At 49.9% G+C, this 22,034-nt stretch overlaps 1 protein-coding gene and 1 pseudogene across 3 annotated transcripts in view; one reads left to right on the forward strand and one right to left on the reverse strand.

The window, feature by feature from the left end:
* Positions 1–301: 301 nt before the first annotated feature.
* Positions 302–22,034, forward strand: part of BLK (BLK proto-oncogene, Src family tyrosine kinase) — a 111,928-nt gene continuing 90,195 nt past the window's right edge. The window contains exons 1-2 of one of the 3 annotated variants that reach the window (XM_063915097.1): positions 302–421; positions 2,313–2,553. In XM_063915097.1, coding sequence (XP_063771167.1) covers positions 2,525–2,553 — 29 coding nt within the window. In that variant the 5' untranslated portion in view covers positions 302–421; positions 2,313–2,524. Of the gene's footprint in view, positions 422–470; positions 572–2,312; positions 2,554–19,686; positions 19,904–22,034 lie in introns of those variants that run through there. The other 2 variants (XM_063915096.1, XM_063915098.1) reach the window with 2 other exon arrangements.
* LOC134912109 (5S ribosomal RNA) lies at positions 20,895–21,013 on the reverse strand (annotated as a pseudogene).

Genomic DNA, 22,034 nt, shown 5'->3' on the forward strand with positions numbered 1-22,034 from the left:
CATGTAACTGTGATAGGGAAGGTGGCCCCTCTCAGCTCTGGGCAGTGCTGTAACTAGGTGTGTGCTCAGTGTGCCCGGCACACAGCGCACTTGCGGTGGGAGCGCATTGTGCGCTGTGTGCTCCCGACTAGCCGCCCTGGCAGATGCAAAGCTGTTCAACAGTGCGGACACCGTGGTGGGCGTGGCTTGTGCGGCACACAGCCGCAGGCTTCACTGTAAAGTGTCATAACCCCGCCTCCAGGCAGCAGCAAATATCTGCTCCCTCCCCTCCTCGGTCTGCACCCAGGCCGCCGGTGCTCAGAGGCAGCCAGCACCACAGAAGCAGAGTTTGGGAGTAGAGCCCGCTGGTGCTGGGCAGCAGATCGTGACTCCAATGCCTCCTCATCTCCCAGAGACAGATCAGTCTCCGCCTCCAGCCCAGGTGCCCCTGCTGTATGCTAATGTTTTGTGGTTTTGAAAGGGGCGTGGCCACGGAGGTCCGCGATTAGGCCCCGCCTCCGACTTTGCCTGGGGCCTCTGTGGTTGTTTGTGTGTGGCCCAGCCCTGCCTGCTACCTATGTGGGACCTGGAGGTACCGTGTGTGTGCATGTGTTGACTATAGGGGACAGACTGTGTGTGTGTGGTAGCAGGCTGTGTGTGTGTAGTCAGTGACTGGGGGGGGGGAGGGGGTAACAGGCTGTGCGTGTGTATGTGTGGTAACAGGCTGTGTGTGTGTAGTCAGTGACTGGGGGGGGGAGGGGGTAACAGGCTGTGGGTGTGTATGTGTGGTAACAGGCTGTGTGTGTGTAGTCAGTGACTGGGGGGGAAGGGGGTAACAGGCTGTGCGTGTGTATGTGTGGTAACAGGCTGTGTGTGTGTGTAGTCAGTGACTGGGGGGGGGATGGGGGTAACAGGCTGTGCGTGTGTATGTGTGGTAACAGGCTGTGTGTGTGTAGTCAGTGACTGGGGGGGGGGAGGGGGTAACCGGCTGTGCGTGTGTGTATGGTGCCAGGGGGTAACAAACTGTGTGTGTGTGTGTGTGGTGACTGTAGGGGACAGGCTGTGTGTGTACTGACTGGGGGGGTGACAGGCTGTGTGTGTGTGTGGTGACTGTAAGGGACAGGCTGCGTGTGTGTGTGTGTGTGTGTGTGTGTGTGTGTGGTGACTGGGGGGGTTGGGGGGTAACAGGCTGTGTCTGTGTGGTGACTGAGGGGTAACAGGCTGTGTGTGTGTGTTGATTGGAGACGCCAGGCTGTGTGTGTGTATGTTTTAATGGGAGGAACAGGCTGTGTGTGTGCGGTGACTGCGGTAACAGGTTATGTGTGTGGTGACTGTAAGGGACAGGCTGTGTGTGTGTGTGTGTGGTGACTGTAAGGGACAGGCTGTGTGTGTGTGTGGTGACTGTAAGGGACAGGCTGTGTGTGTGTGGTGACTGGGGGAGTAACAGGCTGTGCGTGTGTGTGGTGACTGTAAGGGACAGGCTGTGTGTGTGTGTGTGTGTGTGGTGACTGGGGGAGTAACAGGCTGTGCGTGTGTGTGGTGACTGTAAGGGACAGGCTGTGTGTGTGTGTGTGTGTGGTGACTGGGGGAGTAACAGGCTGTGCGTGTGTGTGGTGACTGTAAGGGACAGGCTGTGTGTGTGTGGTGACTGGGGGAGTAACAGGCTGTGCGTGTGTGTGGTGACTGTAAGGGACAGGTTGTGTGTGTGTGTGTGTGGTGACTGGGGCGGTAACAGGCTGCGTGTGTGTGTGGTGACTGTAAGGGACAGGCTGTGTGTGTGTGTGTGTGTGGTGACTGGGGGAGTAACAGGCTGTGCGTGTGTGTGGTGACTGTAAGGGACAGGCTGTGTGTGTGTGTGTGTGGTGACTGGGGGAGTAACAGGCTGTGCGTGTGTGTGGTGACTGTAAGGGACAGGCTGTGTGTGTGTGTGTGGTGACTGGGGGAGTAACAGGCTGTGCGTGTGTGTGGTGACTGTAAGGGACAGGCTGTGTGTGTGTGTGTGTGTGTGTGTGTGTGGTGACTGGGGGAGTAACAGGCTGTGCGTGTGTGTGGTGACTGTAAGGGACAGGCTGTGTGTGTGTGTGTGTGTGTGTGTGTGTGGTGACTGGGGCGGTAACAGGCTGCGTGTGTGTGTGGTGACTGTAAGGGACAGGCTATGTGTGTGTGTGTGGTGACTGAGGGGTAACAGGCTGTGTGTGTGAGTGTGTATAGTGATTGGAGACGCCAGGCTGTGTGTGTGTATGTTTTTAATGGGGGGAACAGGCTGTGTGTGTGTGGTGACTGGAGGCACACGGGAACGTTGTTTCTGCCACTTCTTTTTTTTCTTTAAACAGGGACCTGCGGCAGTGTGGTGCAGTGAAGGGGCATGCAGCAGCACTGTCAGCGCAGTACTAGCAGGAGGAGGCGGTCCTGCCAATCCAGCCCCTCCTCTCACCTTGTCTTCCTCTCTCCACCGCTGTTGTCCAACGTCATGATCCCACAAAAACCAGGAGAGCGGACCTGCTGCTGCCGGCGCTGAAAGGAGGACCCGTTGCTACTGACACTGATGATAAGGGGGACCCGCCGCTGCCCGAGGTACACAGTGCCGCTTGTACTTAAGGGGACAACGACACACAGTGACACTTGTATCGGGGGTAGGGGGACAGGGCGAGGTACACAGTGCCACATGTATCCCCCCTCTCACTCTACCCTGACCCCCTCTCTCTCTCACTCCTCTTTTTCACCTCTCTCCTCCTTTCTCTCTAGTGGTCTCTCTCTCTCACCCCCACACTGTCTCCCTGCTCTTTCTCTTGCCCCCCCTTTCCCTCTTTTAGCCCTCTCTCTCACCCCCTCTCACTGAACCTTATCTCTCATTCTCCCTCTGTCTCACCTCTTTTTCTCTAACGTCCTAGTGGATGCTGGGGACTCTGTCAGGACCATGGGGAATAGCGGCTCCGCAGGAGACAGGGCACAAAAGCAAGCTTTTAGGATCACATGGTGTGTACTGGCTCCTCCCCCTATGACCCTCCTCCAAGCCTCAGTTAGGTTTTTGTGCCCGGCCGAGAAGGGTGCAATCTAGGTGGCTCTCTTAAAGAGTTACTTAGAAAAAGTTTTTAGGTTCTTTATTTTCAGTGAGTCCTGCTGGCAACAGGCTCACTGCATCGAGGGACTTAGGGGAGAGATTTTCAACTCACCTGCGTGCAGGATGGATTGGATTCTTAGGCTACTGGACATAGCTCCAGAGGGAGTCGGAACACAGGGCTCGCCCTGGGGTTCGTCCCGGAGCCGCGCCGCCGACCCCCCTTGCAGACGCTGAAGATGAAGAGGTCCGGAACCAGGCGGCAGAAGACTCTCAGTCTTCATCAGGTAGCGCACAGCACTGCAGCTGTGCGCCATTGTTGTCAGCACACTTCACAGCGGTCACGGAGGGTGCAGGGCGCTGGAGGGGGGCGCCCTGGGCAGCAATGTATAATACCTGTATGGCGAAAAATACATCACATATAGCCCTTGAGGCTATATGGATGTATTTAACCCCTGCCAGATATCTAAAACTCCGGAGAAGAAGCCCGCCGAAAAGGGGGCGGGGCCTATTCTCCTCAGCACACAGCGCCATTTTCCCTCACAGAAAGGCTGGTGGGAAGGCTCCCATGCTCTCCCCTGCACTGCACTACAGAAACAGGGTTAAAACAGAGAGGGGGGGCACTGATTTGGCGATATGTATATATATTAAAATGCTATAAGGGAGGAACACTTACATAAAGGTTGTCCCTGGATAATTATAGCGTTTTGGTGTGTGCTGGCAAACTCTCCCTCTGTCTCCCCAAAGGGCTAGTGGGTCCTGTCCTCTATCAGAGCATTCCCTATGTGTGTGCTGTATGTCGGTACGTGTGTGTCGACATGTATGAGGAAAATATTGGTGAGGAGGCGGAGCAAATTGCCTGTAATGGTGATGTCACTCTCTAGGGAGTCGACACCGGAATGGATGGCTTATTTATGGAAATTACGTGACAATGTCAACACGCTGCAAGCCGGTTGACGACATGAGAGGGCCGGCGAACAAATTAGTATCTGTCCAGGCGTCTCAAACACCGTCAGGGGCTGTAAAATGCCCATTTACCTCAGTCGGTCGACACAGACCCAGACACGGACACTGATTTCAGTGTCGACGGTGAAGAAACAAACGTATTTTCTTTTAGGGCCACACGTTAAGGGCAATGAAGGAGGTGTTACATATTTCTGATACTCCAAGTACCACAAAAAAGGGTATTATGTGTGAGGTGAAAAAACTACCTGTAGTTTTTCCTGAATCAGATAAATTAAATGAAGTGTGTGATGATGCGTGGGTTTCCCCCGATAGAAAATTATTGGCGGTATACCCTTTCCCGCCAGAAGTTAAGGCGCGGTGGGAAACACCCCTCAGGGTGGATAAGGCGCTCACACGCTTATCAGAACAAGTAGCGGTACCATCTACGGATAGGGCCGTACTTAAGGAGCCAGCTGATAGGAGGCTGAAAAATATCCTAAAAAGTATACACACACATGCTGGTGTTATACTGCGACCAGCGATCGCCTCAGCCTGGATGTGCAGAGCTGAGGTGGCTTGGTCGGATTCCCTGACTAAAAATATTGATACCTTTGACAGGGACAGTATTTTATTGACTATAGAGCATTTAAAGGATGCATTTCTATATATGCGAGATGCGCAGAGGGATATTTGCACTCTGGCATCAAGAGTAAATGCGATGTCCATATCTGCAAGAAGATGTTTATGGACACGACAGTGGTCAGGTGATGCAGATTCCAAACGGCACAAAGATGTATTGCCGTATAAAGGGGAGGAGTTATTTGGGGTCGGTCCATGGGACCTGGTGGCCAGGGCAACTGCTGGAAAATCCACCGTTTTTTACCCTAAGTCACATCTCTGCAGAAAAAGATACCGTCTTTTCAGCCTCAGTCCTTTCGTCCCTATAAGAGTCATATCTGCCCAGGGATAGAGGAAAGGGAAGAAGACTGCAGCAGGCAGCCCATTCCCAGGAACAGAAGCCCTCCACCGCTTCTACCAAGTTCTCAGCATGACGCTGGGACCGTACAGGACCCCTGGATCCTACAAGTAGTATCCAAGGGGTACAGATTGGAATGTCGAGAGGTTTCCCCCCTCGCAGGTTCCTGTAGTCTGCTGTACCAATGTCTCCCTCCGACAGGGAGGCAGTATTGAAAACAATTCACAAGCTGTATTCCCAGCAGGTGATAATAAAATTACCCCTCCGACAACAAGGAAAGGGGTATTACTCCACACTATATGGTGGTACTGAAGGCTAGGTGAGACCTATTCTAAATCTGAAAAATTTGAACACTTACAAGGGTTCAAATCCAGATGGAGTCACTCAGAGCAGTGATAGCAAAGAACAAGGGGACTATATGGTGTCCCGGGACATCAGGGATGCTTACCTCCATGTCCCAAAATTTGCCTTTTCTCACCAAGGGTACCTCAGGTTCGTGGTACAGAACTGTCACTATCAGTTTCAAGACGATGCCGTTGGATTGTCCAAGGCACCCCGGGTCCTTACCAAGGTAATGACCGAAAGGAGGATTCGTCTTCAAAGAAAATGGACGACCTCCTGATAAGAACAAGGTCCAGAGAACAGTTGGAGGTCGGAGTAGCACTATCTCAAGTAGTTCTACGACAGCACGGGTGGATTCTAAATATTCCAAAACCGCAGTTGTTCCGACGACACGTCTGCTGGTCCTAGGGATGATTCTGGACACAGTCCAGGAAAAGGTGTTTCTCCCAGAGGAGAAAGCCAGGGAGTTATCCGAGCTAATCGGGATCCTCCTAAAACCAGGAAAAGTGTCAGTGCATCATTGCACAAGAGTCCTGGTAAAAATGGTGGCTTATTACGAAGCGCTTCCATTCGGCAGATTTCACGCAAGAACTCTTCAGTGGGATCTGCTGGACAAATGGTCCGGATCGCATCTTCAGATGCATCAGCGGATAACCCTATATCCAAGGACAAGGGTGTCTCTCCTGTGGTGATTACAGAGTGCTCATCTTCTAGAGGGCCGCAGATTCGGCATTCAGGATTGGATGCTCGTGACCACGGAGGCCAGCCTGAGAGGATGGGGAGCAGTCACACAAGGAGTGTGATCAAGTCTGGAGAATTCTCTCCACATAAATATACTGGAGCTAAGAGCAAATTTATAATGCTCTAAGCTTAGCAAGACCTCTGCTTCAAGGTCAGCCGGTATTGATCCAGTGGGATAACATCACGGCAGTCGCCCACGTAAACAGAAAGGGCGGCACAAGAAGCAAGAGGGCAGTGGCAAAACTGCAAGGATTTTTCGCTAGGCGGAAAATCATGTGATAGCACTGTCAGCAGTGTTCATTCCGGGAGTGGACGACTGGGAAGCAGACTTCCTCAGCAGGCACGACCTCCACCCGGGAGAGTGGGAACTTCATCGGGAAGTTTTCCGCATGATTGTGAACCGTTGGGAAAGACCAAAGGTGGACATGATGGCGTCCCGCCCGAACAAAAAATGGGACAGGTATTGCGCCAGGTCACGAGACCTTCAGGCGATAGCTGTGGACGTCCTGGTAACACCGTGGGTGTAACAGTCGGTGTATGTGTTCCCTCCTCTGCTTCTCATAACCAAGGTATTGAGAATTATAAGACATAGAGGAGTAAGAACTATACTCGTGGCTCCGGATTGGCCAAGAGGGACTTGGTAACCGGAACTTCGAGAGATGCTCACAGAGGACTAATGGCCTCGGGAGCTAAGAAGGGATTTGCTTTCAGCAAGTACCATGTCTGTTCCAAGAGGAACCGTGGCATCGGCCTTTAAGAAAGGACCTGCTCCAGCAGGGACCTTGTCTGTTCCAAGACTTACCGCGACTGCGTTTGACGGCATGGCGGTTTGAACGCCGGATCCTAAGGGAAAAGGCATTCCGGAAGAGGTCATACCTACCCTGGTCAAAGCCAGGAAGGAGGTGACCGCACAACGTTATCACCACATGTGGTAAAAATATGTTGCGTGGGTGAGGCCAGGAAGGCCCCCCCAAAAAAAAGATTCAACTAGGTCGATTTCTGCACTTCCTGCAAACAGGAGTGTCTATGAGCCTCAAATTGGGATCCATTAAGGTTCAAGTTTCGGCCCTATAGATTTTCTTCCAGAAAGAATTGGCTTCAGTTCCTGAAGTCCAGACGTTTGTCAAGGGAGTATTGCATATACAGCCCTTGTGTGCCTCCAGTGGCACCGTGGGATCTCAACGTAGTGTTGGGATTCCTCAAATCATATTGGTTTGAACCACTCAAATCTGTGGATTTGAAATATCTCACATGGAAAGTGACCATGCTGTTGGCCCTGGCCTCGGCCAGGCGATTGTCAAAATTGGCGGCTTTGTCTTACAAAAGCCCATATTTGATTTTCCATTCGGACAGGGCAGAACTGCGGACTCGTCCCCAGTTTCTTCCTAAGGTGGTGTCAGCGTTTCACCTGAAACAACCTATTGTGGTGCCTGCGGCTACTAGGGACTTGGAGGACTCCAAGTTGCTAGACGTTGTCAGGGCCCTGAAAATATATATATATATATAATTCCAGGACGGCTGGAGTCAGAAAGTCTGACTTGCTGTTTATATTGTAGGCACCCAAAAAGCTGGGTGCTCCTGCTTCTAAGCAGACTATTGCTCGTTGGATTTGTAGTACAATTCAGCTTGCACATTCTGTGGCAGGCCTGCCACAGCCAAAATATGTAAATGCCCATTCCACAAGGAAGGTGGGCTCATCTTGGGCGGCTGCCCGAGGGGTCTCGGCTTTACAACTTTGCCGAGCAGCTACTTGGTCAGGGGCAAACACGTTTGCTAAATTCTACAAATTTGATACCCTGGCTGAGGAGGACCTGGAGTTCTCTCATTCGGTGCTGCAGAGTCATCCGCACTCTCCCGCCCGTTTGGGAGCTTTGGTATAATCCCCATGGTCCTGACGGAGTCCCCAGCATCCACTAGGACGTTAGAGAAAATAAGATTTTACTTACCGATAAATCTATTTCTCATAGTCCGTAGTGGATGCTGGGCGCCCATCCCAAGTGCGGATTGTCTGCATTACTTGTACATAGTTATTGTTACAAAAAAATCGGGTTATTATTGTTGTGAGCCATCTTTTTTAGAGGCTACTTCATTGTTATCATACTGTTAACTGGGTTCAAATCACAAGTTGTACGGTGTGATTGGTGTGGCTGGTATGAGTCTTACCCGGGATTCAAGATCCTTCCTTATTGTGTACGCTCGTCCGGGCACAGTACCTAACTGAGGCTTGGAGGAGGGTCATAGGGGGAGGAGCCAGTACACACCATGTGATCCTAAAAGCTTGCTTTTGTGCCCTGTCTCCTGCGGAGCCGCTATTCCCCATGGTCCTGACGGAGTCCCCAGCATCCACTACGGACTATGAGAAATAGATTTATCGGTAAGTAAAATCTTATTTTCTCTCTCTCTCTCCCAACTCTCTAACTCTGTCTCACTTCTCTTTCTTTATTTCTCTCTCTCGAACCCTTTCTCCCCATCTCTCTCTCTTTCTTTTGCACTATCTTCTTCGTTCTCTTTCCCTCTATTATCTCCCTCTCCCTCACTCTGCTCCCCCACTCTATCAACCCTCTCTTTCACTACCCCTCTCTGTTTCTTTTTTCTCTCTCTCCTCCTCTCTGTCTTTCTCTCCATCCCTCGTGCCTCTCTCTCTCTACTCTCACACTGCTTTCTCTTCCCTGCTATCTCACTCTCTCTCTCTCCCCTCTCTTTCACTCTCACCCCCACTCTGTCTCACCTTTCTTTTTTGCCCCTCCCTCTCTCACACTCCCTGCCCATTGTATCTCTCTCTCTTAACCCTCTCACCCCCTTCTTTCTTTCTTTCTTTCTTTCTTTCTTTCTTTCTTTCTTTCTTTCTTTCTTTCTTTCTTTCTTTCTTTCTTTCTTTCTTTCTTTCTTTCTTTCTTTCTTTCTTTCTTCTCTCTTTTTCCCCTGTTCTCTCTCTCTCTTCCACCTGACCCCTTTCTCAGACCCCGCCTGTCTCACCTCTTTCTTTCTTTCTTTCTTTCTTTCTTTCTTTCTTTCTTTCTTTCTTTCTTCTGTCTCCCCCGCCTATCTCCCCCGCCTTCTTTCTTTCTTTCTTTCTTTCTTTCTTTCTTTCTTTCTTTCTTTCTTTCTTTCTTTCTTTCTTTCTTTCTTTCTTTCTTTCTTTCTTCTGTCTCCCCCGCCTATCTCCCCCAGCTCCCTCTCTCTCACCCCCTCTCAACCTTCTTCCTCCCTTTCTTTTGTTCTTTCTTTCATGCTTTCTTTCTCTCACGCCTTATCTCTCTCTCTCTCTCTGCCCTGCTCTCTCTTCCCCCACCCCCTCTCCCAACCCTTTCTCTCGCCCCGTCTCACCTTTTTCTCTCTTTCTTTCTCTCTCTCTTTCCCTCTTCTCTCTCTCTCTTACACCCTGCTCCCCCTCTCCCCTCTCTCTTAACCCTCTCTCACAGCCCCTCTTTTGATCTCTCTCCTCCTCTCTCTCCCTCTTTCCTCTCTCTCACCCTGCTTTCTCTACTCTGCTGTCTGTCTGTCTCTCTCTTTCTACCCCCTCTCTTTCTCTCCCCCCACTCTCTTTCTCATTTTTTCACCCTGCGGTTTCTCTATCACTCTCTTCCCCCTTTCCGAGAGGTAATGGGTGTTGCTGGCTGCTGCTGTGATCTGTATTGCTGGGTGAAGGGTGCCGGGTCAGATGCAGAACTAGCGTCGATGCACCAGCCAAAATCTTGCCTAGGGCATCAAACTGGTTAGTGCTGGCTCTGTTTGGGTGAGAGCAGCCGTCTTCGCTCTGCGGTAATGGCACAGTGACAGTAGTAGATATTGGTGCTTTTCCATCACCTGAACACACACACACATTTATACTGTCTAAGGCTACACCACACCAGGGTCATAACTATGTGTGTGCGAAGTGTGCTTTGCACATAACGCACTTTAGCTGAGGGTGCATTGTGCACATTGACCCCGATTGGCAGCCCTATTTGTGTTGCAGCGCTGTTTGCTGAAGACAGCACTGCCAAGATCGTAGGTGGAAGAAGAAGTGGTGCCAGGACCATGCGAAGGTCGTGCTCACCTCAAGAGGATCAGAGCATCCATGGAGCTACCGTCCCTAACCGCCACCCAAGCAGAAAGGAACCACCAGCAGTGGGAGTTTGGGAGCCAGTGAGTGGAGTCTGCACTTTCCAGATTACAGCCGGCGCGTTGGAGTGGCAGCAGCGCTGAGGACCCAGGAGCTAACTGCATCTAAGCTGGAGAAGACCCCTATCTGCTTCTGGAGTGTCCTCGGGAGTGCCTGCGCGGGAGAAAGTCATACAGGAGGAGACTGCGGGAAGGATCAAGCGGCTTAGGAGCCGTGGCAGAGGGGAACAAAATGGTGGTGGAGTCCCCTTTTTTCTTGTGGCCACAGAAGACCTGGCAGTGGAGACCCAAGGGCATGCAGGCACCACAGAGGACAACCCCCACTGGCTTCAAGACCCGTGAGGACCCGCGGAAGAACCCCATCAGTGAATACTCGGCCTGAAGAACCCCTTACAGAGGACCCTGTAGAGAGGGCGACAGGAGCACTCCGGTGGGAGTCAGAACGGAGGAGTCGAGCCAGCTGCCAGATAGGAACTGCAAGGACCCTCTGCAAGCCAGAATCAGCACGGTGCAGTGTCATACATCCCGGGCCTGCTCAGGAATTCGGAGGTGGCAGAAGAGCCGCAATGCAGAGTGTCGAGAAACGTTGTTTTTTGTTTTCTGATGCCCTTCCACTGCATACTCTGTCCTGTAAGGCTAGGCCAACCCAGGGGATGGGGGGCGCCGATGCTGTTCCTTGCACACAGCGCTGAAATGTCTAGTTACGGCACTGGCTCTGGGCCCCATAGCAGCTGCACTCCCTGCACCTATGGTAGCTACACCTCTGTATATAACACATGTAACTGTGACAGGGAAGGTGGCCCCTCTCAGCTCTGGGCCCCATAGCAGCTGCACTCCCTGCACCTATGGTAGCTACACCCTTGCTGGTAGGGCATTCTTGGTTCCACAACATTTGCCAAACCACAGGTTTTATATCACCGCCAGTATAAAATAATGCCCTATGTGGTATACATATACAATGGATTCTGTTTTATCTCCCATGTAGCAGAATGCAGGTGATTCTTATCTGCAGTCACTAGTAGGGTAGTGTAGTATCCTATGACCTCTTCTCCGTTCTCTGGACCCCGTGTGTCTGTATTCCAGGATTCCTCCTACACGTAGCATAGACAGCAGCCTAATGAGCTAACTATTTACAGGGGTGGTATTCATGTGACCGCCGGTCAGCTGACCGACAGTCACATGACCTCCTCCACCAGCCCGACGGGTCACTGTCCCGATGGTCGGCATGCCGACCAACAGGGACTATTTCCACTAGTGGGTGTCCACGACACCCATAGAGTGGGAATAGAACCCGTGGCGACCGCAGGTCGCCACCGAGCCCGCAAGGGGCTTGCTGCACTCGCCCCTCCCCGCCGGGATCCCGGCGTCGGTATGCTGCCGGGATCCCGGCGTCGGTAAGCTGACCGGCGGTCAGGAGACCGCCGGTCAGCCGTACTACACCCATTTACAGGGACCTTCACAAACTACACCATGTAAGACAGCGGCAAAGTCACATTTCTAGAGTAATGTAATAAATAGCTTGATATAAAAGTGACACAAGTCAGACAGACCCAAACTGCCTTCGCTCCCATGGTTGGCTGAAGCTGTAAAGGCTTTTTGGAAGACTGGGAAGTGGGCGTGCACCTGTAAGTGAGATGGGCAGGCAGGATGGCACTGTGGCACATATACAGGTGTCGTGATGGTCTGCAGATTGTGGGTCTTATTCTGAGTCGCATGCAAAATCATGTATTGGCAGTTGCCCGTCTAGGGGTTCATGCAAATGCCGCTACAAAGTTCTCATCTGTGCATGCAAATGTGTAAGGACTGAGACACCCACTTTTAGCACCCATGCTGACTGTAATACAGATTGGTACGTCCTTATATGCCAGCATCAGTTGAACCATTCAATTTTGCAGCAACTCTATGGCAGGTGCAGTGCCTTCGTCTGACCACGCCCTCCTACGTCTGCAGCTGTGCATTTGGGAATGTGCAGCTTTCATGGACACGCCCACAACACTCCAAAACATGCCCACTGAGCGGCCCATGTTTGCATACCCATATTAGCCACTGCCCAGTCACTGCCCAGGAACGAGCAGCACTTTTTTTTCCACCAACATTGCTGCTGCTTAAAACTCTGAATAGGGCTTTTAACCACTTGCATGGCTTGGTCAGTGGCGCTGAGAAGGGGGAGTAAGTACAAAGTACCCGGGCTTCTTGAAGGGTCCACGCAGAGGCCTGGGTCCACGCTACCGCCACTTTATCCTTGACATGGTCGCATCTGATGCGACCAGTCAGAAAGGCCACAGTGCGGCTGCAGGAAGAGAATCTTCCTGCAGCTGCCTCTCTGCTTCCTGGGCTCCTCTCCTCTGTGCCTGTGTGCTGCCGATCGGTGAGCACAATAGGACCCCCCACCTGGCGGCTTCACAGAGGAGCAGCCATTTGCGAAATGTAAATGTACCCCCCTCAGGCCTCAGACCCACAGTATGTACCTGTGGCTACACAGATGTGCAGCCACTGGGGAAATCAAAGTTGCGATGTTCCAATGGTGATGTTTATTTGTTCCACTGTTTGAAAAAATTATTTCTCTAACGTCCTAAGTGGATGCTGGGGACTCCGTAAGGACCATGGGGAATAGCGGCTCCGCTGGAGACTGGGCACAAAAGTAAAAGCTTTAGGACTACCTGGTGTGCACTGGCTCCTCCCCCTATGACCCTCCTCCAAGCCTCAGTTAGATTTTTGTGCCCGAACGAAAAGGGTGCACACTAGGTGGCTCTCCTGAGCTGCTTAGTGAAAAGTTTAGTTTTAGGTTTTTTATTTTCAGTGAGACCTGCTGGCAACAGGCTCACTGCACCGAGGGACTAAGGGGAGAAGAAGCGAACTCACCTGCGTGCAGAGTGGATTGGGCTTCTTAGGCTACTGGACATTAGCTCCAGAGGGACGATCACAGGCCCAGCCATGGATGGGTCCCAGAGCCGCGCCGCCGGCCCCCTTACAGAGCCAGAAGACTGAAGAGGTCCGGGAAATCGGCGGCAGAAGACGTCCTGTCTTCAATAAGGTAGCGCACAGCACCGCAGCTGTGCGCCATTGCTCTCAGCACACTTCACACTCCGGTCACTGAGGGTGCAGGGCGCTGGGGGGGGGGCGCCCTGAGACGCAATAAAAACACCTTAGATGGCTAAAAATACATCACATATAGCTCCTGGGCTATATGGATGCATTTAACCCCTGCCAGTTTTTCCTTAAAAAAGCGGGAGAAAGGCCGCCGAGAAGGGGGCGGAGCCTATCTCCTCAGCACACAAGCGCCATTTTCCCTCACAGCTCCGTTGGAGGGAAGCTCCCTGACTCTCCCCTGCAGTCCTGCACTACAGAAACAGGGTAAAACAAGAGAGGGGGGGCACTAAATTTGGCAGATTAATAATACAGCAGCTATATAAGGGAAAAACACTTATATAAGGTTATCTCTGTATATATATAGCGCTCTGGTGTGTGCTGGCAAACTCTCCCTCTGTCTCCCCAAAGGGCTAGTGGGGTCCTGTCCTCTATCAGAGCATTCCCTGTGTGTGTGCTGTGTGTCGGTACGTTGTGTCGACATGTATGAGGAGGAAAATGGTATGGAGGCGGAGCAATTGCCTGTAATAGTGATGTCACCCCCTAGGGAGTCGACACCTGACTGGATGGTCGTATGGAAGGAATTACGTGATAGCGTCAGCACTTTACAAAAGACTGTTGACGACATGAGACAGCCGGAAAAACAGTTAATACCTGTCCAGGCGTCTCAAACACCGTCAGGGGCTCTAAAGCGCCCGTTACCTCAGATGGTCGACACAGACCCAGACACGGACACTGACTCCAGTGTCGACGGTGAGGAAACAAACGTATTTTCCAGTAGGGCCACACGTTACATGATCACGGCAATGAAGGAGGTTTTGAACATTTCTGATACTACAAGTACCACAAAAAAGGGTATTATGTGGGGTGTGAAAAAACTACCCGTAGTTTTTCCTGAATCAGATGAATTAAATGAGGTGTGTGATGAAGCGTGGGTTTCCCCCGATAAAAAACTGCTAATTTCTAAAAAATTATTGGCATTATACCCTTTCCCGCCAGAGGTTAGGGCGCGTTGGGAAACACCCCCTAGGGTAGATAAGGCGCTCACACGCTTATCAAAACAAGTGGCGTTACCGTCTCCGGATACGGCCGCCCTCAAGGAGCCAGCTGATAGAAAGCTGGAAAATATCCTAAAAAGTATATACACACATACTGGTGTTATACTGAGACCAGCAATCGCCTCAGCCTGGATGTGCAGTGCTGGGGTGGCTTGGTCGGATTCCCTGACTGAAAATATTGATACCCTGGACAGGAACAGTATATTATTGACTATAGAGCATTTGAAGGATGCATTTCTATATATGTGAGATGCACAGAGGGATATTTGCACTCTGGCATCAAGAGTAAGTGCGCTGTCCATTTCTGCCAGAAGAGGGTTATGGATGCGACAGTGGTCAGGTGATGCGGATTCCAAACGGCATATGGAAGTATTGCCGTATAAAGGGGAGGAGTTATTTGGGGTCGGTCTATCGGACCTGGTGGCCACGGCAACGGCTGGGAAATCCACCTTTTTACCCCAGGTCACCTCTCAGCAGAAAAAGACACCGTCTTTTCAGGCTCAATCCTTTCGTCCCCATAAGGGCAAGCGGGCAAAAGGCCACTCATATCTGCCCCGGGGCAGAGGAAGGGGAAAAAGACTGCAGCAGGCAGCCTCTTCCCAGGAACAGAAGCCCTCCCCCGCTTCTGCCAAGTCCTCAGCATGACGCTGGGGCCTTACAAGCGGACTCAGGTACGGTGGGGGGTCGTCTCAAGAATTTCAGCGCGCAGTGGGCTCACTCGCAAGTGGACCCCTGGATCCTGCAGGTAGTATCTCAGGGGTACAAATTGGAATTCGAGACGTCTCCCCCTCGCCGGTTCCTGAAGTCTGCTTTACCAACGTCTCCCTCCGACAGGGAGGCGGTATTGGAAGCCATTCACAAGCTGTATTCCCAGCAGGTGATAATCAAGGTACCCCTCCTACAACAGGGAAAGGGGTATTATTCCACGCTGTTTGTGGTACCGAAGCCGGACGGCTCGGTGAGACCTATTTTAAATCTGAAATCCTTGAACACTTACATACAAAGGTTCAAATTCAAGATGGAGTCACTCAGAGCAGTGATAGCGAACCTGGAAGAAGGGGACTATATGGTGTCTCTGGACATCAAGGATGCTTACCTCCATGTCCCAATTTGCCCTTCTCACCAAGGGTACCTCAGGTTTGTGGTACAGAACTGTCACTATCAGTTTCAGACGCTGCCGTTTGGATTGTCCACGGCACCCCGGGTCTTTACCAAAGTAATGGCCGAAATGATGATTCTTCTTCGAAGAAAAGGCGTCTTAATTATCCCTTACTTGGACGATCTCCTGATAAGGGCAAGGTCCAGGGAACAGTTAGAGGTCGGAGTAACACTATCTCAAGTAGTGCTACGACAGCACGGGTGGATTCTAAATATTCCAAAATCGCAGCTGATTCCGACGACACGTCTGCTGTTCCTAGGGATGATTCTGGACACAGTCCAGAAAAAGGTGTTTCTCCCGGAGGAGAAAGCCAGGGAGTTATCCGAGCTAGTCAGGAACCTCCTAAAACCAGGCCAAGTGTCAGTGCATCAATGCACAAGGGTCCTGGGAAAAATGGTGGCTTCTTACGAAGCGATTCCATTCGGCAGATTCCACGCAAGAACTTTTCAGTGGGATCTGCTGGACAAATGGTCCGGATCGCATCTTCAGATGCATCAGCGGATAACCCTGTCTCCAAGGACAAGGGTGTCTCTCCTGTGGTGGTTGCAGAGTGCTCATCTTCTAGAGGGCCGCAGATTCGGCATTCAGGACTGGGTCCTGGTGACCACGGATGCCAGCCTGAGAGGCTGGGGAGCAATCACACAGGGAAGAAATGTCCAGGGCTTGTGGTCAAGCCTGGAGACATCACTTCACATAAATATCCTGGAGCTAAGAGCCATCTACAATGCTCTGAGCCTAGCAAGACCTCTGCTTCAAGGTCAGCCGGTGCTGATCCAGTCGGACAACATCACGGCAGTCGCCCACGTAAACAGACAGGGCGGCACAAGAAGCAGGAGGGCAATGACAGAAGTTGCAAGGATTCTTCGCTGGGCAGAAAATCATGTGATAGCACTGTCAGCAGTGTTCATTCCGGGTGTGAACAACTGGGAAGCAGACTTCCTTAGCAGACACGACCTCCACCCGGGGGAGTGGGGACTTCACCCAGAAGTCTTCCACATGATTGTGAACCGTTGGGAAAAACCAAAGGTGGACATGATGGCGTCCCGCCTCAACAAAAAACTAGACAGATATTGCGCCAGGTCAAGGGACCCTCAGGCAATAGCTGTGGACGCTCTGGTAACACCATGGGTGTACCAGTCAGTGTATGTGTTCCCTCCTCTGCCTCTCATACCCAAGGTACTGAGGATCATAAGAAGGAGAGGAGTAAGGACTATACTCGTGGCTCCGGATTGGCCAAGAAGGACTTGGTACCCGGAACTTCAAGAGATGCTCACAGAGGACCCGTGGGCTCTACCTCTAAGAAAGGACCTGCTCCAGCAGGGACCCTGTCTCTTCCAAGACTTACCGCGGCTGCGTTTGACGGCATGGCGGTTGAACGCCGGATCCTGAAGGAAAAAGGCATTCCGGATGAAGTCATCCCTACCCTGATCAAAGCCAGGAAGGATGTAACCGTACAACATTATCACCGTATTTGGCGTAAATATGTTGCGTGGTGCGAGGCCAGGAAGGTCCCTACAGAGGAATTTCAACTGGGTCGTTTCCTGCATTTCCTACAAACAGGACTGTCTATGGGCCTAAAATTAGGGTCCATTAAGGTTCAGATTTCGGCCCTGTCGATTTTCTTCCAAAAAGAACTGGCTTCAGTTCCTGAAGTACAGACGTTTGTCAAGGGGGTACTGCATATACAACCTCCTTTTGTGCCTCCAGTGGCACCTTGGGATCTAAATGTAGTTTTGGGATTCCTAAAATCACATTGGTTTGAACCACTTTCCACTGTGGACTTAAAATATCTCACATGGAAGGTGGTAATGCTGTTAGCCCTGGCTTCAGCCAGGCGTGTCTCAGAATTGGCGGCTTTATCCTATAAAAGCCCTTACCTAATTTTTCATACGGACAGGGCAGAATTGAGGACTCGTCCTCAATTTCTCCCTAAGGTTGTTTCAGCATTTCACTTGAACCAGCCTATTGTGGTGCCTGCGGCTACTAGGGACTTGGAGGACTCCAAGTTGCTGGACGTAGTCAGGGCCCTGAAAATATATGTTTCCAGGACGGCTGGAGTCAGAAAATCTGACTCGCTATTTATCCTGTATGCACCCAACAAGCTGGGTGCTCCTGCTTCTAAGCAGACTATTGCTCGCTGGATTTGTAGTACAATTCAGCTTGCACATTCTGTGGCAGGCCTGCCACAGCCAAAATCTGTAAATGCCCATTCCACAAGGAAGGTGGGCTCATCTTGGGCGGCTGCCCGAGGGGTCTCGGCTTTACAACTTTGCCGAGCAGCTACTTGGTCAGGGGCAAACACGTTTGCTAAATTCTACAAATTTGATACCCTGGCTGAGGAGGACCTGGAGTTCTCTCATTCGGTGCTGCAGAGTCATCCGCACTCTCCCGCCCGTTTGGGAGCTTTGGTATAATCCCCATGGTCCTTACGGAGTCCCCAGCATCCACTTAGGACGTTAGAGAAAATAAGAATTTACTTACCGATAATTCTATTTCTCATAGGGGGTAATTCCAAGTTGATCGCAGCAGGAAATTTTTTAGCAGTTGGGCAAAACCATGTGCACTGCAGGTGTGGCAGATATAACATTTGCAGAGAGAGTTAGATTTGGGTGGGTTATTTTATTTCTGTGCAGGGTAAATACTGGCTGCTTTATTTTTACACTGCAAATTAGATTGCAGATTGAACACACCCCACCCAAATCTAACTCTCTCTGCACATGTTATATCTGCCTCCCCTGCAGTGCACATGGTTTTGCCCAATTGCTAACAGAATTCCTGCTGCGATCAACTTGGAATTACCCCCATAGTCCGTAGTGGATGCTGGGCGCCCATCCCAAGTGCGGATTGTCTGCAATACTTGTACATAGTTATTGTTACAAAAATCGGGTTATTATTGTTGTGAGCCATCTTTTCAGAGGCTCCTCTGTTATCATGCTGTTAACTGGGTTCAGATCACAGGTTATACGGTGTGATTGGTGTGGCTGGTATGAGTCTTACCCGGGATTCAATATCCTTCCTTATTGTGTACGCTCGTCCGGGCACAGTATCCTAACTGAGGCTTGGAGGAGGGTCATAGGGGGAGGAGCCAGTGCACACCAGGTAGTCCTAAAGCTTTTACTTTTGTGCCCAGTCTCCTGCGGAGCCGCTATTCCCCATGGTCCTTACGGAGTCCCCAGCATCCACTACGGACTATGAGAAATAGAATTATCGGTAAGTAAATTCTTATTTTTTTTTACAAATGTTCATTTTTTTTCTTTTTCTTTTTTTTTAATAACAATCTTTTGGATACATTTTAAATATATGTTCTCAACCTAATTCAATCATAATAAAACCGATAATTTCTGAGCATTTTTTTGAGAAAAAAAAAGTGTCACTTAAGTGGTTAATTTACATTTTACCAAATTCCATTCATAGGGCCTGATTCGGTGTTGTATGCAATTCCGATGGTTTGATGGTGAGAGAACAGCACATGAGCATATATCACCTCCTGTGATATCTCTCGCAGTGCAACAAAGCCGCAGCGCCATTTGGGGGCGGGACATGGGCGGCAATAGTGAGCTGTCAACGTGTTCATTGTGTCAATATTGCCGACAGTCAAGGTGCCGTGCCTGTCGTGAAGGAATCGCATTTATGATCCCTCCACTATTTCTTTGTACTGCTGACCACTCATGAACTATTGGCAAATGCCGGGGAGGAATCCTACAGATCCCTCTGCAGTAGTTTTTGCAAAATGTAGCCCAACGGTCTACAATGGGCTAACTCCATCCTCCTGAGTTTGGTAAAGTCGGCTAAATGCAGCCCCCATACAAACTTATGGGGGCTGCTTTTGCGGCTACATACATTCGGGGGATGCCTATTATTTGCAGTATCCCACAAATAATAATTGATAAATAGGCTCCTAAATGGTTCTCATCCAAAATACACCAGGAAGGTGATTAGCAATCTGTGTAAACAATTCCATTACTAATTAGGAGATATGAATTCACAAACCAATGTGAGTGGGTGGGTGGGATGGAGCAAGGTGGAAGTTTAAAAATAAAATTCTAGATCTGAAACCTTCAGACATTTCTCTGTTCTCAGTGAAAAATAAGATTCTGTTTGTCTGGCTGACACCTTGGTGGTCTGACGATCATCTGGAGATGTTTCCTCTTCTGCTCAATGTGCACGCTGCACCCTCAGGAGGGTCAGAAAAATAAGTTCTGCAATTGTTAAAGTGGGAACTCAGAAAACAAGCGACACTCCGAGGTCTATTTTAGGCATCGGTCCTCGTCACCAGCAACCAGATTTATCATACAAGGGCTGCAGGAAACATCAAACCGCGGCTTAGTCTAACTGACAGGTCAGGAGGAAAACAGAACTTCCTAATGAGCAGCAAACACATGTAACTCAGCCGCCTGCCGCTACTCTATGGACCTCTGGCGTTCTGTGGACATGTTCTCACACTGATGCCTGAGGTAAGACAATTACTATTTCCTTTCCGTGGTTAGTGTACATAGCATAGACGTCCATCCATCGGCCCTCATATACATATGTTAGTAACAATCTCCACAGAAAAATGTGTTCAAATACATAAAGTATATAAATAAATAAATTTGTGGATAAATATCCACACAGGGAAAAAGAATCTGATTCAAAATTATTGATTAACAATAATCAGGATAAACCTGATAACAATTAGGAGCACCTATGGTGAAAATATATGGAAAACATTTATATGCCTAATTGATCAAGATAAAGGGCATAAATAAATATAATTGAAATATAAATCACAATTGTAGTGATAGTTAATTGCTAGAAGTCCATTTGCCTAATTGATCAAGATAGAGGGCACAAGTAAGTATAATTATAACATAAGTCACAATTGAAATGACAATTAACTGCTGGCAATCCTCTGGTAGGGGCTAAGTTTGCTACAAAGAAGATCCTAAGATAAAAAGACGTTTTAAAGGATTTGATTCCAAACAAAATTCATAAGAAAACAACAACAAGATTGCCAAAAATTAAAGTAACGATCTTAGGGTAATTGGGAGAGTAGCCAAGAGTTAGGTACAGACTTTAAGATTCAGAAGTTGCTCTTAGGGGCCCTACACACTGGCCGACCCGCCGCCGAGCTGCCCGACGGCGGATATGGCCGACGAGCGACCCGGCGGCGGGGGGGGGGGCAGTGACGGGGGGAGTGAAGTTTCTTCACTCCCCCCGTCACGCGGCTCCATTGAAGTGCAGGCAAATATGGACGAGATCGTCCATATTGGCCTGCATGCACAGCCGACGGGGGACTAGCGATGAACGAGCGCGGGACCGCGCATCGTTCATCGCTGGAGCCTCCACACTGAAAGATATGAACGAGTTCTCGTTCATTTATGAACGAGATCGTTCATATCTTTCAAAAAATCGGCCAGTGTGTAGGGCCTATAACACTTCTGCTGTTTGTGGTCAGAGGTTAAATCTTTACTGCACCTGATATTCCCAAGTGGTCACCCAACTGGGTACTAATCAGGCTTATCAACGCTTAGCTTCCAAGATCGGATGAGATTGGGCGTTGCCGCTGAAATATGGCAGCACTATGACACAAATGAGAGAGTGTAATAGAGGATGAGCCACAAGAGTACTTCTGCTGTCCAGTTCACAGCGCAGATTCTCTGTTACTACGGGCATTGCAGAGAGTAGTCTCGCATCTGGATGAGAGGGTACAATTCTGTACTAGACCTTGTGTGAAACTACTTCGGCTGTTGTGAAAGTACATCGCACATGCGCAGAAGTGACGCTTTTTTGACTAAACACTTCACTGCGAACGAAAACAGCTGGCGGTCAACTCGGAATGACCACCAATATACATAGTATATACTGGAGATATGTGCTCGGAGTGTCGTGTTTTGGTTTTGGTTTATCCTCGTGTTTTAGTTTTGCAAAACCACCCTCAAGTGTTTTGGTTTGGAATTCGGATTTAAAATCCGAATTTGGGGTTTTGGATTTCTTGAAATAGATAAAAACAGCTGAAATCATGTTATGTTTTTTGCAATCCAAAACCCCAAATTAATATTTAAAATCCGAATTCGAGCCGGGACTCGATCCAGATCGGATCTCTTCAGGACTACACATCTCTAGTATACACCAGAGAATTCAGAGAGGGGGTGGGATGCATCAAAATATATTTTGCTGTCAAACCTCCGAAAATGCCTTTTGAGATTTGGCCGCTTAACGCAAATGCACCAGGCTCCGGAATGCAATACGGAATACGGAGCTTAGACCCAGTGGGTAATGTGTTACCCAGTAGAGGCCTATGGGCTTCTGTTTGTAATTGGATCACTCCCAGCACCGACTGCGGTGCATGCGTCATACAACCCATGACGAACGGTCTAAAACCCGTAAGTCCTCGCCCCGCAAAATACAGCGGTTATCGGGAGAGCTGTCCTTTGCTGAAATATTCATGCATACAGCGTTGATAAACGCCGATACGCATGCGGTGAGTGGCAGGATGCATTCAAAATGTTTATTAGTTGTTGAAAGTCTATTTTATATGTTAAATTATTAAGGGGGACATTTACAAAGCAGTGATAAGAGCGGAGAAGTGAGCCAGTGGAGAAG

This window comes from Pseudophryne corroboree, chromosome 4 (genome assembly GCF_028390025.1).
Source record: "Pseudophryne corroboree isolate aPseCor3 chromosome 4, aPseCor3.hap2, whole genome shotgun sequence".
NCBI lineage: Eukaryota > Metazoa > Chordata > Amphibia > Anura > Myobatrachidae > Pseudophryne > Pseudophryne corroboree.